The 18135-nt window shown below is 46.9% G+C and overlaps 1 protein-coding gene across 2 annotated transcripts in view; it reads left to right on the forward strand.

Moving 5' to 3' along the window:
- Positions 1-18135, forward strand: part of LOC309341454 (uncharacterized protein) — a 63289-nt gene that overhangs the window by 12427 nt on the left and 32727 nt on the right. Inside the window, exon 1 of one of the 2 annotated variants that reach the window (XM_081860931.1) lies at positions 5649-6177. The exons of the other annotated variant lie outside the window; for it this stretch is intronic. Within the exon in view, the coding sequence (XP_081717057.1) occupies positions 6121-6177 (57 nt within the window). The 5' untranslated portion in view covers positions 5649-6120. Of the gene's footprint in view, positions 1-5648; positions 6178-18135 lie in introns of those variants that run through there. 2 annotated transcript variants of the gene reach the window in all.

Raw genomic sequence — 18135 nt, forward strand, 5'->3', positions numbered from 1 at the left:
CAGCAGGCTATAGATCATATGCTCTATCTAGGTGAATTATCACATTTTCCTGGATTAAAAAACATAAACAGTCATATGTTCCCGTATCCACCAAGGAGATGCCACTTCCCAAAACCAAAGTACAAACTCAAGGTAAATTTGAGCAAACTGTGCACCACAAATAGGAAACGGAGGAACATTTGTGCCATAAAAAACTAGTTGTGTGGAATGAATGAACTGGCAGCAACTCTCGAGTCTCTTGGGTCCTTCCCTGTCGTGCTGCAACTTGAGTCTCTTGTACTTGGAGGTGCTGGGGGAATTTGAATCTGAGACACCAAAGCATGTGTGTGGCCCTTTAAAGAAAGGGTATTTATGGTATTTATTTTTATTTTTAATTAGATTTATGTACCACCCGTCATAGGGATGCGGGTGGCGCTGTGGGTTAAACCACAGAGCCTAGGACTTGCCGATCAAAAGGTTGGCGGTTCGAATCCCCGCGACGGGGTGAGCTCCCGTTGCTTGGTCCCTGCTCCTGCCAACCTAGCAGTTCGAAAGCACATCAAAGTGCAAGTAGATAAATAGATACCACTCCAGCGGGAAGGTAAACGCCATTTCCGTACGCTGCTCTGGTTTGCCAGAAACGGCTTAGTCATGCTGGCCACATGATTGTATGCCGGCTCCCTCGGCCAATAAAGCAAGATGAGCGCCGTAACCCCAGAGTCGGTCATGACTTGACCTAATGGTCAGGGGCCCCTTTATCTTTGCCTTTTTTACCCTTCATCTAAGGATCACAGGGCAGTATACTGCACAAGGAACGATTTTATGTTTGAAAGAGAGTGGATGCACTTTTGAGAGATCAGTTCCGCTTCCGAGTGGGACCGGGTTACGCTCATGCCGCCAGGCCCCACCCCCACCTCAGCATGGTGTGGGATAGCATCCCGCTGAGGGTGACCCGGCCATGCCATTTGCCAGGCGGCCAATCAGGGCGCTGAGGGGGCATGGCCGGGGCCCATTTAAACCCGTGGTGCAATTCTGGCAGCTTCTCTTTCAGCCTCACACCGCAAATCTCCTGCCCTCCCACCCTCTTTTAGGTAGGGGCACTGGCCTTGCTATGGACTTCAGTTGGTCGCCGTTGAGGGGCCTGGTAGGACTTTTTCCACTTGGCAAATTGGCACCAGCCACTTGGTTTTCATCTACCACGTAGCAAACGTCACAACTTTGTAAGGTTTGGAGGTTAGGCATTGGAATAGCGATCACCTGCCCCTCCATGTGGAAGGGTATTCCATTAAAGGAATCCAGGAGTATGGATGTCATCAAAAGCCCGGGGAGGGGCTAGGGCCATGCCACGACCCCAGTGGGAACCCAGGGGATGCTCAAGTCGATCCACATCGGTGGGGCTTCTCCTGCTGGTGGTTTACCCTTGCAAGACTCCCTGCAAGGCGGGCAGGAGTCAGATATAGTCTGTTGATGTCAATGCCTAAGCCAATACTGCTCACATTCTGTAACCAATAAAGTGGTGGCCTAAATTTGCCCAATAACATTAACCTAAATTCTGTGTCCTTGTGTCTTTATTCTCCTGGGGTGGCTTGGGGTTCTTAAAGCACAACCAAACCTATACCTTAAGAACTGCAGATGTATTGTTGGAAACACAATATTCAACCACAGTATAATAATAAATTAAGCCCATTGATTAGTCCCATTGATTGCAGTGGGAAAAGGTGTGAAGCTTAACTGCAACCTGTTGAAATGAGCATAGCTACGAAGGGTTGACTGGAGCACTTTTTAGTACAGTGGTACCTCGGGTTAAGTACTTAATTCGTTCTGGAGGTCCGTACTTAACCTGAAACTGTTCTTAACCTGAAGCACCACTTTAGCTAATGGGGCCTCCTGCTGCTGCTGTGCCGCTTCTGCACTATTTCTGTTCTCATCCTGAAGCAAAGTTCTTAACCTGAAGCACTATTTCTGGGTTAGCGGAGTCTGTAACCTGAAGCGTATGTAACCTGAGGTACCATTGTATATAAAAAGATGGGTAAATAGAAGTTTGCACAACATTTTCCCAATCCAGAGCCCTGGATGCCACCTCAAATTCTGACAGTATTGATAAGCTTGAAAGTTCACCCATTCTTAATGTATGCTATGTTTTCTCTCCTGCATTCACATAGCTATACAGCGGTACCTCGGGTTAAGAACTTAATTCGTTCTGGAGGTCCGTACTTAGCCTGAAACTGTTCTTAACCTGAAGCACAACTTTAGCTAATGGGGCTTCCTGCTGCTGCTGCGCTGCCGGAGCACGATTTCTGTTCTCATCCTGAAGCAAAGTTCTTAACCCGAGGTACTATTTCTGGGTTAGCGGAGTTTGTAACCTGAAGTGTATGTAGCCTGAAGCGTATGTAACCCGAGGTACCACTGTACATGAGTTGCTCTGTACATAGGGAGAGATATGCCAGAAGATATACCACAAAGCCAATCCTAAGAGCCCTCAGCCATATGCATTGCCACACAGGTGGTTGCCCATAATGGGAGGCCAGTTTGTGCCTCGCGTCTGAGCATCTGGCATGCTCCCAACAAGTAACGCTTCTTGCAGGAGAATGCTATGTCCCAGGGAGAAGTGATTTACTGGCTATTACCTGTCAGTTGCAGGAAACCTTGATCCATATCCACTGGAGAGAGACAAATCTGTCACTTACTGTTTCTCTACATTTCTCATTTTTCTACTCTTAAGTTCAGCAAACTTCCAAATCTATTTGTAAACCTTTATTTGTTTTGTTTTTTTTTAAGTCTGCACAAAAATTGTATTCATTTTTCAGTGCCTGTCTCCTCATATTGACATTTTATACACCATTGTGTCTAATATATGCATTTGGGAGGGGGGATCGCTAAAACAATGCATTCTTATGCATATTGGTTGGCTGTAGAGCTGCGTTATAAAATATGATGGCAAATATGCTTACTGGGAAAGGATGTGCAGATTAGGTTGGTTTGGACTAAAATACAGGCCAAATGCATTTCCCATCCCTGAAGTCCTCTGACAAGTGGTGTGAGGTGGATAGCTAGGAAAATGAGGGACTTCTCGGTGGTGGCACCTTCCTTTTGGAACAATTAGTGATGTTAAATTCTCGAGATTATTCTCGGGAATTTAACATCACTAGGAACATCCTCCCCGGGGGAGGGCCACCTGAGACAGACATTCTTCATCGTCTTATTCATTCCAGATGAAGAGCATTTCATTTACTCAGGCCTTTCAAGTTTGCATTTTTAAAATCAATCAATCTCCTTTATTCGACCAATAGTCAGAAATCAACCCTGCACTGTCCCTTTTAAAAATGTGGTTTTAAATAACTCTTTGTGTGGTTTTATGCTGAGTTGCGCATGGTTTTATTCCGTCTCCACTGGAAGGAAAGCTTTATGCCGTTGGTTTTTTCTGTCTTAATCATTATACTTTGTGTTTTGTTTTATACGGATGGTGTTTGTTTTTGCTTTCTAAGCCACCTAGATTGCTTTTTGACGATCAGCCAAATACATTTAATAAATCACTATCCTTCCAGCTGTCATGATATAGCATGCCCTGCCCAGAGCTCAGCTGAGGGATGGTGGGGGAACAGAGAACACTCTGGTCTCTGGCAGGGATGTTTCAGCCACAGGGCTACATTCCATCATGCCCTGCATGCCGCTGGTGGGTGAGGCGAGAGGCAAAGGTGGGCAGATCAAGGGAAACGTCTTTTGCCTTCGTACCATGGGTTGCATTCCAGCCATGCAATAGAGCTGTGCATGCATGTAAACACATACAAACACACACACCGCCACGTGCCTTTCCGCCAAGGAAAAAGCATCGCCACAGTAAGGATGCATGCTGCACAGGCAAAAGCACTTGAGCAGGGCCAGAGAGGGGCATGGCCTGAGGAGAGGGGAGTGTGGCTTGGAGAGAGTCGCCAAGGCTGGCTAGAGATTCTTGAAGGGCTGTGCTCACCCATTAGACAGGCGGTTCATCACCCCTGATCTAGGGGGTCCCGTTGGTGGAGCAGGGAGAGTGCATGATGGTGAACAATAATTTTGCTAAGGAGACTGATTGGCTGTCATGAAGATGATTACTGCTTGAATGCTTCTCCCTAAGTCAGTGGTTGAGGAACGCAGGTGGCACTGTGGTCTAAACCACAGGGCCTAGGGCTTGCCAGTCAGAAGTTTGGCGGTTCGAATCCCTGTGACAGGGTGAGCACCCGTTGCTCCTACCAACCTAGCAGTTCAAAAGCACGTCAAAGTGCAAGTAGATAAATAGGTACCACTCCGGTGGGAAGGTAAACGGGGTTTTCGTGCGCTGCTCTGGTTTCGCCAGAAGCGGCTTAGTCACACTGGCCACATGACCCGGAAGCTGTCTGTGGACAAACGCTGGCTCCCTTGATCTATAGAGCGAGATGAGCACGCAACCCCAGAGTCGTCCGTGACTAGACTGAACGGTCGGGGTACCTTTACTCTGGGGTTGCATGCTCATCTCGCTCTATAAGCCGAGGGAGCCAGCATTTGTCCACCTTTAAGTCAGTGGTTATTGACCAGTGTGCCGCGGCACCCTGGGGTGCCTTGAATGATGGTCAGGGGTGCCATGGGCAACACTGGCCTCCGTCCCTCTTTCCTTCCCTCCCTCCTCTGATGCCCTCTCATGTCTCTGCCTCTCAAAGGCTTGCACAGCTATTTATTGAAGCAGGCCTGGCTATAAGCTCTGCAGGCGAATGGTTGTGCCCTATGTTCTCTTTGGGGCAGGGGCAGCTCAGAGACTCAGGGACAGAAGCAGCTGCCCAAAGGACTCCCAAGGAGAGGGGAGAGGAGAGGAGAGGAGGCTGAGGGAACACTCCCCGGGGGGGAGGGGGTCGAAAAAGGGTGAGAGGCTACCAGCTCTGCAGGCAAAGGGTGACATAACCATGCTTCTGAGCCCCACAAGAGTGCCACAGATAGAATGTACTTGGTCAAGGGAGCCGTGAACCCAAGAAGGTTGAAACCTCTGCCCTAAGTGATGCTTGTGTTCCAAAGCCTCTTGGTGACATCTTGGTGTTGGCTGCCTGGAGTTTCAGTGTGTGTCGCCTCTGCACAATGCAACAGGCAGTGATGGTGAACAAGACTTGCAAGTCAATGTCAGGCCGCTCATGGCTGGCTTCAGCAGCAGAAACTGACGAATCTGTCAATTTCAGTTTCCCATTTTTCCATTTCTGCATCAGCTGGCAATTTGTTCCTTAAAAAAAAAAGTTCACATGAAAATTCACACACTTCTTGTGCATTTTTTGCAAGCAATTTCCCAGCATATAATGCAATGCTGTACATTATTTGCAGTAATGTATGTATTTTTGTACAGACTTTCCCTCAATGTATACTTTTTCCACACTGCACTGCGAAACTGGAAGATGTTCAACTTTCAAAGGTTCGTTTCAGTTTGTGTATTTTGATCAGAAACACAGATTATATTCAAATGCGAACTGGGTGACTTTCTGCTCATTCCCTATTCAGTGTGGAAAGTTTCCTATTTACCAACCGATTGTTCTTTTTCCTGTGCTCCCCCCTCCCCCACCGTCTGCTGCAGCCACAAACGTGGAGTTCAGCTCAGTGTGGTGAAATTTCCTGATGCTGATGATGATGTCACAGGAGGAGGAAAAAACCCTCCAAGAATAGAAATGGCATATACTTTTAATGCAACTTACTCATAGCCGGCTGGTGTTTAGACTCGACCTTCGGCGTTGCCCAATGTCCTGGCTTCCGCTCAGGCACAATGAAGGAGTGGCTCAAGAAAGGAGCTGTAAGCAAACAGAGCTGGATTCTTTTATTTCCCTGTTCGGATGTGATGCAGGAAGACGGGGGAGAGAACAACTCTGCAACGGTGGCTTCTGAAGATTCTGCTGGCTACGAGCCCTTTCCCAGGCTCCCTCTCGGCTTATCCTGCAGGATCCCCAGGAGCCGCACTCACGGATACCTTGCTTACAAAACCCCGTGTCCTTGCATCAAATACCAAGCCCTCCTTCCTCTGCCAAGCAGTGGAGTAAGACTGTCTCGCTGATGCAGGCCTGGCCACTAAACCCTTGCTTAGGGGCAAGGGGAAGTCCTCTGGAATTCTCATAGACCTCATTGTGTGTGTGGCTTGTGTGCATTACTGGATTAGAGCAAATGGGATACAAAGGAACAAAGAACAGGATGCATTGCTATCGGAGGCGGCCAAAGAAGGTAACATGTATTTTGAATTACTCGGCTGGGGTCTCAGATTTGAAGTTAATTGCTTTGTACAGGGTGCGAGTTGCATGCTGAAAAACTCTATAGGAGCTCATGTTCAGGAGCAGCAAGCCTATAAGTATTACGAACTGATGGAAATACATAAGAAAAGAAGGCCATATCTTTATGTCTTGCCTGAGCCTGGTGATTGTTGCAGACAAACTGTTGAGTTGGATGGACTTTTGGTCTGATCCGGCAAGGCATTCGGACAACTTGTTGTTGTTTAGTCATTTAGTTATGTCCAACTCTTCGTGACCCCATGGACCAGAGCACGCCAGGCACTCCTGTCTTCCACTGCCTCCTGCTGTTTGGTCAAACTCATGTTTGTAGCTTTGAGAACACTGTCCAACCATCTGGTCCTCTGTTGGCCCTTCTCCTTGTGCCCTCCATCTTTCCCAACATCAGGGTCTTTTCCAGGGAGTCTTCTCTTCTCATGAGGTGGCCAAAGTATTGGAGTCTCAGCCTCAGGATCTGTCCTTGCAGTGAGCACTCAGGGCTGATTTCCTTCAGAATGGATAGGTTTGATCTTCTTGCACTCCATGGGACTCTCAAGAGTCTCCTCCAGCACCATAATTCAAAAGCATCAATTCTTCGGCAATCAGCCTTCTTTATGGTCCAGCTCTCACTTCCATACATCACTACTGGGAAAACCATAGCTTTAACTATACGGACCTTTGTTGGCAAGGTGATGTCTCTGCTTTTTAAGATGCTGTCTAGGTTTGTCATTGCTTTTCTCCCAAGAAGCAGGCGTCTTTTAATTTCGTGACTGCTGTCACCATCTGCAGTGATCATGGAGCCCAAGAAAGTAAAATCTCTCACTGCCTCCATTTCTTCCCCTTCTATTTGCCAGGAGGTGATGGGCCCAGTGGTCAGGACAACTACTGTAGCACAATGGCTAAGCTATGCTTCATAATACTCAGAAGAAGCCCTGGTGCTCTTTGCTTCTTCAATGAAACATTTTGAACCGCTGAATGTGCTATATACATGATAAGTATAATTTATCACTAGCATCATAGTACTCAGAACAAGTCCTGGTGCTTTCTGGTCCAGCTATGAACCAGAAGACCCATCATGCAAATCCTACTTCCAGCATAAAAGTTACCAGATAGGCTCAGGTAAGCCTTCCTTGTCTCTGTTTCAGTGTTTATGGAGGAAATAATACTGGCAAGCCTTACAGGGTGCTGTTAAGTGTTGCTGAAATAATGTATGTGAAACATTTTGAACGGACACGGCATGTTTTATTATCCATCCACTTGGTGCTTTTTAACCTGCATTTTAGTAAGAGAGGTTGCTTTGAGATGGAAAATAAACATTCTCCATCATTTTGCTGAGCAGGGGTTAAGAATTTAGTGAGCAAAATCCCACGGTGCCCACAGTGCTAGAGGCTAGTGAACAAAGCAGACATTTATGGTACTTGGTTTGTATACGATTGTGGCTAAGACACTGAGCTATGTCAATTGGAGGAGGTCCATACTTCAAAGCTCACGTCTTCTATAAACTCACTTTACACACTCACTTTTTGCCCCGTGTGTCACATGCACAAGCCTGTGATTTCCTGGTCCATGTCTGAGTGCTTTCCCCCACCCTTGCCACTTTCCTCAAGGAAAAGCTGCTCTTTACTGCTGAATTGGAACAAGTGGCCATTCAGGTTTTCCGCAGATTGTCATTTGCACTGATTCAGTTGCAATGAGTAAGCTTTTCTGAGGAAAGCAGTGCCTCCCACAAAAAAAAGCACTCAGACAGGGAGCTTTAAAGCACAGATCTGTACCTAGAAATGTGGAGCAAGGCTAAGTGTGCATGAGTTGTTAGAGTAGCTTTACTATCTGCCTTGGCCCCCTTCGTGCAATATGGGATTGATAGTGACCTACTTTGTAGGAGTGTTGTAATGATTACAGCAATGTAATCATACACTTGAAGCCTTTTGAACACCTGAAGGTGCTCTCTACATGCTAAGTATCACAGCTGGAAGGAGTTTTGTTGCTCTTTGGTCCACTAAGTCCGGGTCTCATGCCAGGTTCCTGAGGCAGACAAGACACAGTGTGAGAGTGTATATTGGGCAAGAGGCATAACAGCTTTCTTCACGCTTCCTTCCAGAAGCATTTTCATGCCAACGAGAGGCCTTGAGCATTCATTGGCTGTCTGAATTAGCAGCTACCAAAGACCACTCCATAAACTGGATGGCTTTGGAGGCATAAGGACTGAGGTCCAGCGCCGAGGTCCTTCTGGTGGTTCCCTCGCTGCGAGAAGCCAAGTTACAGGGAACCAGGCAGAAGGCCTTCTCGGTAGTGGCACCCGCCCTGTGGAGCGCCCTCCCAGCAGATGTCAAGGAAATAAACAGCGATCTGACTTTTAGAAGACATCTGAAGGCAGCCCTGTTTAGGGAAGCTTTTAATGTTTAATTTTTTGTTGTTGTTGTTTAGTTGTTTAGTCGTGTCCGACTCTTTGTGACTCCATGGACCAGAGCACGCCAGGCACTCCTGTCTTCCACTGCCTCCCGCAATTTGGTCAAACTCATGTTTGTAGCTTCGAGAACACTGTCCAACCATTTCGTCCTCTGTCGTCCCCTTCTCCTTGTGCCCTCCATCTTTCCCAACATCAGGGTCTTTTCCAGGGAGTCTTCTCTTCTCATGAGGTGGCCAAAGTATTGGAGCCTCAGCTTCAGGATCTGTCCTTCCAGTGAGCACTCAGGGCTGATTTCCTTAAGAATGGATAGGTTTGATCTTCTTGCAGTCCATAGGACTCTCAAGAGTCTCCTCCAGCACCATAATTCAAAAGCATCAATTCTTTGGCAATCAGCCTTCTTTATGGTCCAGCTCTCACTTCCATACATCACTACTGGGAAAACCATAGCTTTAACTATACGGATCCCTTCATGGATCACTGCCTTGCTGTGACGAAGGAGCTTGAATAACTCAGAGAAGCTATGAACTATGCCATGCAGGACCCTGATAGGGATTGATATTACCTGGTGTCCAAACAACTCATTTATCCCTTGCAGCTCTTCACTTCACTCATTGGCTAAAAACACTGATGGATCGTGATCTGTCGTTTCCATAGACACTGTGTCTCTGTCTCTCCTCCTTTCCTTTCTTCCAGGGCCCAGGATGATATGCCTCTTTCCCATTTCTCCCCCTCAAATCATAATGGCACATATTTTGCTAGTGATCTTTATCCATTTCAGCAGATTCCAACTGCAGCCATGACAAGCAGAACATGTTTACTGCTGAATTACACACACAAAAGGATTGTCCACGATTGTCCACAAGGCTCCTGATCTATTGAGATTTCACAAACACCGTTTATCACTACTGGATGACTAGCAGCTGAATGTGTGAAATGCAAAACACGGCATTTGAGGTGACGTGAGGTGATTTGTGACAGTTGAGTCACAAATGCCTAACCACAGTAATTCATGTGTCGCTTACTGAAAGAATGGATTATTGCAATGTGCTTTATGTGGGGCTTCTCATGCGCTTAATCAGGCGGCTTCAGTTAGTGAAGAATGCCGCAGCACCATTTCTGACAGGAGTGAGGCCCTGTCACATATAACACCTGTGCTCAGCATCGGTTGCTGATTTGCTGCCCGGCCAATTTCAAGGTGTTATTACAGTGGTACCTTGGGATGTGAACAGGATCCGTTCCGGAGCCCCGTTCGCATTCAGAAGCAAACGTAACTAGCGATGGCACGTCTGCGCACACACACATCGCTTTTTGCCACTTCTGTGCATGCGCATGACATCATTTTGAGCATCTGTGCATGCGTGAATGGCGAAACCCGGAAGTAACACGCTCCGTTACTTCTGGGTTGCCGCGGAGCGCAACTCGAATGCGCTCAACATGAAGCATATTCAACCCGAGGTATGACTGTATTAGCATATGTAATCATAACAACTTGGGACTAGTTTACCTACGGCATCACATTGTCCCACATGTGCCCACTTGACCTCTTTGATTGGCACTCCTACAAGTGCAACATAAATAGCCGTTCTGCATTTGTAAAAACTTTGGAACTCCCTCCTTATTGAGCAGACACCTTCCTTGTGCTCTTTTTTGGTGCCTGCCATAAACATTCTTCCTTAAAGAAGCCAACCCAGATGCATAGAAAGTTGAGGTAATATTAATGCATTTGTATTTTCACTTTTGTATGTTTTAAAGTAGGGTTGTAATTTTTTTTCTTGATTTTCTTTTTTATCTTTATCTTGAAAGGATTTTAAAAATAAATTTAAAAATCAAGCCATGTATAATTTTTATGAAATAAAGAAAGGGAATGTATTCACTTGATGCTACAGATAATCATCAAGTGTGTGAACCAGCTTGTTGCCAGGGGAGAAAGAAAACTCAAGTCAAGTTTGGCCAAATCTGTGTCAGGAAATGGACAAAGTTGGGCCAAAGTCACGTTTTGGTATGTCATCTTGATTCAAAATGGCAGCCAGCATCCCAATGTTGACAGAGTGCTGTGCCCACCTCGGAAGCCCTCGGAAGGTGGTACACTCTCCTTCATTAGAACTTTTTAAAGCAGTTTGATGGCCATCTGTCATGGATGCTTTAGTTAGAATCATAGAATCATAGAGTTGGAAGAGACCACAAGGGCCATCGAGTCCAACCCCCTGCCAAGCAGGAAACATGCCAAGCATGGCTGGGAGTTGACCTAGATCAGGCATAGGCAAACTCAGCCCTCCAGATGTTTTGGGACTACAACTCCCATCATCCCTAGCTAACAGGACCAGTGGTCAGGGGGATGGTGGGAATTGTAGTCTCAAAACATCTGGAGGGCCGAGTTTGCCTATGCCTGACCTAGATGACCCTCCGGGTCCCTTCCAACTCTACAATTCTACGATTCTATGAATACAGCCTAGGGATTCTTCTATGAAGCTTCCATGTCATTGTTGCCACCATGGCCAGAGTTGGCAGAATTGCTGCCAGTTACATCGTCACCAGTGGCCAGACTTACTCTTGTTGCCCAGTCAGGCTGAAAGGCCAGTGGTCAAGCTGCCAGGAGATTGTTTCAGGAGGCAGGAAGCAATAGCAGCAGCAAGCTGACAGGACCATTGGTGGGAGAGGAGAGGGGTCCTCACCCTGACCCACTGATGGACAGCAGGCAACAGTGCTTCTGTCAAGAGCACAGCAGAGCAGCTGGAACCCTCTCCAGTGCCATCAGGAGATACCCCAATGGTCTTGTGATGACACCCACCCACCCGCAACTTAGCCCTACACTGGTCCTCTTCTGAGCCTCCAGACTGAGAGTAGCCACCAGCCTGATTCTCCACACAAGTTGCAGAGCATGATGTGGGTCCCCTGCGAGGTGGGAATGGATCCCACCATTGATATCTGCCATCACTGCAAGCAGACTTTGAATGGGGGGAAGTAGCAGGGCATTACACCACCAACAATTTGCTCCAGCACTTGAAGAGGCTTCACTGGTCAATCTCACTCAGGCCAGAGGACAGCCATGTCCCAGCTATCAAGCAGCAAGGGCAAAACAGTGATCATGCAGCAGATTTTTTTTTCCCCAGCTAGCTCTCAGATTCCCATTCCCAAGAGGCTAAGGTGGCCAACCATGGAGTTCAGGAAGCATGAGGTCTAGCGAGGGGCGGGGGACACACCGCTGAGCCTACCTGTCTGAAAATTTGCAGGATTAATCCCCCCTTGAGGAGCTACAGTTTCCCCAAATGGCATGTACCAATTGCAAAACCAGCAGTTCATTGTTGTCTTGATTTTCCCAATGAAAGTCAATGGGAGGACTGAATATTTGGATTTCCAAATGTTGCTCCTATGCAGGGTCTGAGGCAGGGACACTTCGAAGCAAGGTGGGGCCCGACCCAGAGCTCTGACCATGAGGCTGCTATTCTTATTCATTGCATCTATATCTTGCCCTTCCGAAAGGAGCCTGGGCCAGCAAGGCCGGGCCCCTCCCACATCCCCCGTTGACATTGTAAGCATACATATTAGGAAGGAAGTGAATCCTACTGAACTCAGTGGAACTTGCTTCTCTGTAAACATGGCTAGGGTTGGACTGTAAGTTTTCTTTTGGCAGTGCAAGGCAAGGCTTAGATATTCTGTACAATTACTGCGATTGTGCATGTGAAGTGTTTTGAATGCTCTAAAATGTTGCACAAATGCACAAAGAATTATTCTGCACAACGTACAGTGGTATCTCGGGTTACATACGCACTTCAGGTTACATAAGCTTCAGGTTACAGACTCCGCTAAACCAGAAATAGTGCTTCAGGTTAAGAACTTTGCTTCGGGATGAGAACAGAAATTGTGGTCTGGCGGTGTGGCGGCAGCAGGAGGCCCCATTAGCTAAAGTGGTGCTTCAGGTTAAGTACGGACCTCCGGAACAAATTAAGTACTTAATCTGAGGTACCACTGTATATCCTCTTTATTCCCTATTAAGCCCTTCATCTTCCTAGGCAACACAGTGCGAGTGGAATGGATGACAGCTGAGCTGTACTAAGTTTGGTTTTAAAGGGACCCCTGACCATTAGGTCCAGTCGTGACCGACTCTGGGGTTGTGGCGCTCATTTCGCTCTATGGGCCGAGGGAGCCGGCGTTTGTCCGCAGACAGCTTCCGGGTCATGTGGGCAGCATGACTAAGCCACTTCTGGTGAACCAGAGCAGCACACGGAAACGCCGTTTACCTTCCCGCTGGAGCGGTTCCTATTTATCTACTTGCACTTTGACGTGCTTTCGAACTGCTAGGTTGGCAGGAGCTGGGACCAAGCAACTGGAGCTCGCCCCGTCACAGGGATTCGAACTGCTGACCTTCTGATCGGCAAGTCCTAGGCTCTGTGGTTTAACCCACAGCGCCACCTGCGTCCCTTTAAGTTTGGTTTTACTCAGTGCTATTTTTCTAGAAAAAGAGGTGCACCGAACTCACCTTGAACACCTCCCTTGTTCTCTTATAATGGCAATGGTGCCTACCTGAGAGATGCCGGAACTGAGTTCCAGCAAGTTCCGGCTGGAAAAAAAAGCCCTGGTTTTACTGGCCTTCTTGCTGTCAGGTTCATTTTTAGTTCATGACCTGTTCACCATATTTCACTTACATGAGTGTGAGACTTCTGAACAGGGTAAAATGTTGTCCGATTCAGAAATGAAGCTACACGGCAACCAGCCTGCTTTGAAAACATTTGAATGCAGGTTACCTTTCTCCCAAAAAACCATAAGGGGAATTGCAAGGGTGGAGCTTAGGTAGCGGTGTGGAATGTGAAGTTACAAATACAACATGTGAAACCACACCCTTTGGTTAATGAACTCCAAGGACAGGGTTTGGCTTAAACCGAAATACGAGTCGAGAGAGAGAGAGGGGGAAGGAGTAAGTGACGTTTCACAGTTCCTTCCTGGCAAACGACTGCGTCCTCTGCTTCCATCATCTCTCCCTGAAGTCAAACAGCTAGAACCATCTTCAGAGTTTCAGGTTTTAACTGGTTCTGCTCTCATTCACCCATATTCAAGCAGGGTGAGACCTTAGCAATGTGTACACAGCCACACACTCACGTTCACACAAATAGCATTTGAGCTTTATAGCAAAACTGCTCTATACCTCCTACCTCAGATCGTGTGTGTCTGTGTTAGGGAGGGGTGGGGTGGGGTGAGAATTCATGGTAGAGTACTGACTCGTGGGACGCAGGTAGCATTGTGGGTTAAACCACAGAGCCTAGGACATGCCGATCAGAAGGTCGCGGTTCGAATCCCCGCGATGGGGTGAGCTCCCGTTGCTCGGTCCCTGCTCCTGTCAACCTAGCAGTTCGAAAGCATGTCAAAGTGCAAGTAGATAAATAGGTACCACTCCGGCAGGAAGGTAAACAGCATTTCCGTGCACTGCTCTGGTTTGCCAGAAGTGGCTTAGTCATGCTGGCCACATGAGTCGGAAGCTGTACGCTGGCTCCCTCGGCCAATAAAGCGAGATGAGCACCGCAACCCCAGAGTCGGTCATGACTGGACCTAATGGTCAGGGATCGCTTTACCTTTACTGACTCGTTAAGAAGAATTTCTTGCAATTGAAAAGCAAGCATCCTGAGATGACTCCTAGGCCAGAATCCTTCTCCCTGTAATTCTAGTGTCGGATGTGTATGCACACGATCTCCCCTTCTTGGGACTAAGATTATTCTGTTTTCCTGACATTACCCTAACTGTTAATTTGTGCAGTACATTGTTAGGAGTTTGAGAGGGTAGGCTCTATTCCTGAGCCCCCTTTCTAATTCCAGGATCCAACACAGATTCAATTGCTGGAATAGCCAGGCAGTGATACCAAGCGCTGCAAATCCTCCAACAGCCTGCTGAAATTCTGTAACTTTTCATACCATGAATATTTGGAGTTGATTTTGGTCCGACTGTGGTTGTGCTATAGTCTCCCTGGACAGCAATGATGTGGTGGCGTTAGGAACCCATGACAGAATAACTAAGACTGTGTCCACACTAAGACATTCAGCTCCAGTGTGGATGAGTCCTAATAAAGCAGAATAAACCCACCACTAACACACGTGGTAGAATGCACCCACAATAAACACCATTCCAAGGGCTCGTCATTCCGTTTCAATTTGCTGCCCACTCTTCCTCTTTCCCTGTGAGAAAGAGGAGGCGCACAGCAAGCCAGAAAAGACCACTGTGCACAGGCTGCCTGAGAAAGGAGGTGGTGATGCCATTTCTTCTTTTCCAGGAAGTCTAGGGTGAAGTGAAAGCATTGCTTCACTTGCCCTTTTCTGTGTCATGCATGGGACAGAAGAAGACTATGGTCTCAGTCCTTTAGCTTTGCACAAGGCTCCACAAGAAGAGTACAATGAGAGAGGCTGAGATGATGGAGCAGGGATATAGCCACACACAGAAATCCCCACCCCAGTCACTGGGGAACCGGTGGGCTAAGCCAGACTCAGCGGTTTCTCCTTTTCTGAAACTTTTACATATTCTAGGCATCCTTGGGGAAAAACCTCAAGGCTAATGTGACAGGAGAAGGGGCCAAGATGTTTATTCTGAGTCCATGACTTGAAATTGCATAGTAGTGCCTGTAAGTCTAAAATTTCTTCCTGTTTCCACAGTGCCCAGCAAACAGAAGGTACTTTATGGAAACAACTCCATTAAAAAAAAGTCATTCTATGGGGCAGAATATTGTGCTACTGGTGCTGGACTGGGGCTTGTGAGGGTGTCGTGTACAATAACTGAAAAAGGAATTCATAAATGCCCTCCTAATGTTAAATCAAAAGTACAAGCAAAGAGGGAAGTACATAATCAAAGTTACAAAACATAGGAGCAGGATAGAGGTTGTATTTTCCAAACAGAGAGAAGATACAGTAATATTTTAAAAATTAAAGTCAAATTTCACAATTTGGTGGGGGAAGAGAGTTTTGTATATCTGAATTTGACATATAAGAAATTAAACAGCATAAAAACGTTGGGTTATGTTCCTTCCTGCTTGTACCTTTGATTTTACATTAATAAAAGTATTTAATGAAAAATAAACACTCATTTATGAATCGCCTATAAAAATCCTCAGAAAATTCATCTTGGTAAGTTTTATAGGCTAGAGGTTTTGTTTACAAGTTTGTAAAGCACCTCTGGTTTTTGTTAATTAAGCAGCAAAGAAGCTGTTGTTTGTAATGACCGCTCCCCACCTCAAATGGGGGGTGCTTTTTGCGTGGTTGCACGCAGCCCCCTGGCCCTACACAATTCCCAAGCAAGTCAGCCTGGCTTCACCTCCTCAAGCTGGATACCTGGAGGTTCCCACCTAACCCCAGACAGTTAGCCAATCCCAGCTGGGGAGGTGTTGCCAGGAGAGTTGACCAGGTAGGGTTAGGACCCCCCCTGCACACACAAGAGAGGGTAGAACTTACCTGGGAGTCCTCAGTTGGCTTCAGAGCTTCTCCCACCCTGTCCTCCCTCAGTTTACACCTTCCTTTTGCAGGTTAATCTCTTCTTTACAGATATGCGGGTGCTACTGTGGTCATTGATGGTTGCTATTGAGGGACCGGGAAAGAATTTCCCTGCATTGGCAGGTTTTGCCTTCCCCGTAGCAAAAATGTCACAACTTTGGCGGTTTCAGGCCTTGGATGGAATCCTTTAGTCTATCTTCCCTAAATGGGGGTGGGTCGGGCATGAAGCAGTGACCCATGCCCCCCCTGCGGTGGTGATCCCAGGGTTCCCCATTAAAGGGGTTGTGTGGAAGGGAATCACTGGCCACACGCCGTTAGGTTGTCAGTGCTCTCCCCTGCGTTGCGGCAAAATGTGGGATGGGCTCTCTTCTTGAACAGACGTTTTCCAGAGCCAACCCAATCCCCACACAGTTTGGATAACCCTGATGTCCCCCAGATCCCCGGACGGGGTCTGGGAGGGATAAATGCCCAATGCCTGAGCCAAGGTCTCCCTATATCTGAAAGTTTAATAAAGTTGTGGCCAATTTTAATGCCATAACACGTTGTCATGAGTCATTATTCCTCCCGGGGGTCCCCTGGGGTCGGGGGGGGGGGAGGTCTCCGCCTGGCCACGCAAAAAGAACTCTGCTTTAAACTAACAGTTCAGCTTTGAAAATATCATTTACTCTGCCATAATTTCCAGTCACAGTGAAGCATTTTTATAATGCCTCAGATGAAGTTGAGTACACAAGCAAACGAAAAGGAAGAGTATAAAAATCTCAGGGTGGTGGTGGTGGTGGGGGGGTTGGATTCAGCATCTCTGGGTTATTTGTGGGGCATAGGAATTCGTTCATATTTTTTCCCCAAAAATATAGCCCCCCCCCCAAAGTCTGAGGGACAGTGGACTTTGTAAAAGTTTGCTGACCCCTGCCTTAGGAGGTCATACTGACTGGTATCTATGCTGTTTTGATTTAATCTCAGCTATGACCTAATACTCCAGTATTAAATCAAAGGCTTACACTTCCTTTCTGCAGAACTCTAGCTTGACTCAGCAGCAGCAGCAACAACTTCACCCAGAGCAAAGCTGGGTTTGCCAGTGCAAAAGTGGTTACGTTTACTATCCGTTTTCTATGAAAACAACGATCCTGGTGGGCCATTGTGAGGCAATATTGGGCCAGTGTTTTGGACTTGATGGAGTGTTAACATCCGGTGATATTTATTTGTTTTACTCCATTTGTGGTTCGAGGACCCGACCCCCGCGAAGTGAAATAAATACACAGGGACACGTGATAGAAGGTTAATGGGCTATAAAAGGCCACAACTTTATTGATTACAGCAATGAAAAGGTATTGGCTTAGGCATTGGATCGCGAAACAAGTGGGTTTATTCACCAGAGGTTCATCACCTGTTGATGCTAATCCAACTATAGGCTCACCCCTGATGTCACTGAGGGTCGTGCCATGGCCTCCCGCCAAGCAGGCTTCGGACGGAATACACGACCGCCAGATTCCTTTAACGGAATACCCCTAAAAATTGGAGGCATAGGCAATGGCCACACCTAGCACTTCGACACACCACAACACAGTATTCCAATGCCTAACCTACCCACCAATACCACAAAAAGTTGTGACGATTGCTACGAGGTAGGCGAAAAAACAAAAAAGCCTAATGCCAAATGGAAAAACTCCTACCAGTGTTGGCTATTTGCAGTATGGTAGCGCTGCAGAGAGCTTGCTGGGGAGACCATGCATTAAAAAGAAAGGGACTCAAAAATAACTTAAACAAGGTTTTAATTACAAAAAACAAAAACTCCTTATACACTAAATACATCAACAACAAACCAGACCCAACCACCAACCCATCCCCCAGGGTAATGGGAGAGCTAGGTGCTGCTCCTTATATACTACATGCAAATGCTGACACACCTTAATCAATGCAACTCAGCAGCACCTGCTATGTTTCACAGCTGTAAAGCTGGGTCTTGTTATCTTGCTCTGGCCCTTGCTCTGGCCCCTTAAAGACATACACATTAGGTGGAACAATGATGAACCTTTACATTTAAAGAAAC

The sequence above is a fragment of the Podarcis erhardii genome, assembly GCF_964252035.2.
Source record: "Podarcis erhardii genome assembly, chromosome: 5".
Lineage (NCBI taxonomy): Eukaryota > Metazoa > Chordata > Lepidosauria > Squamata > Lacertidae > Podarcis > Podarcis erhardii.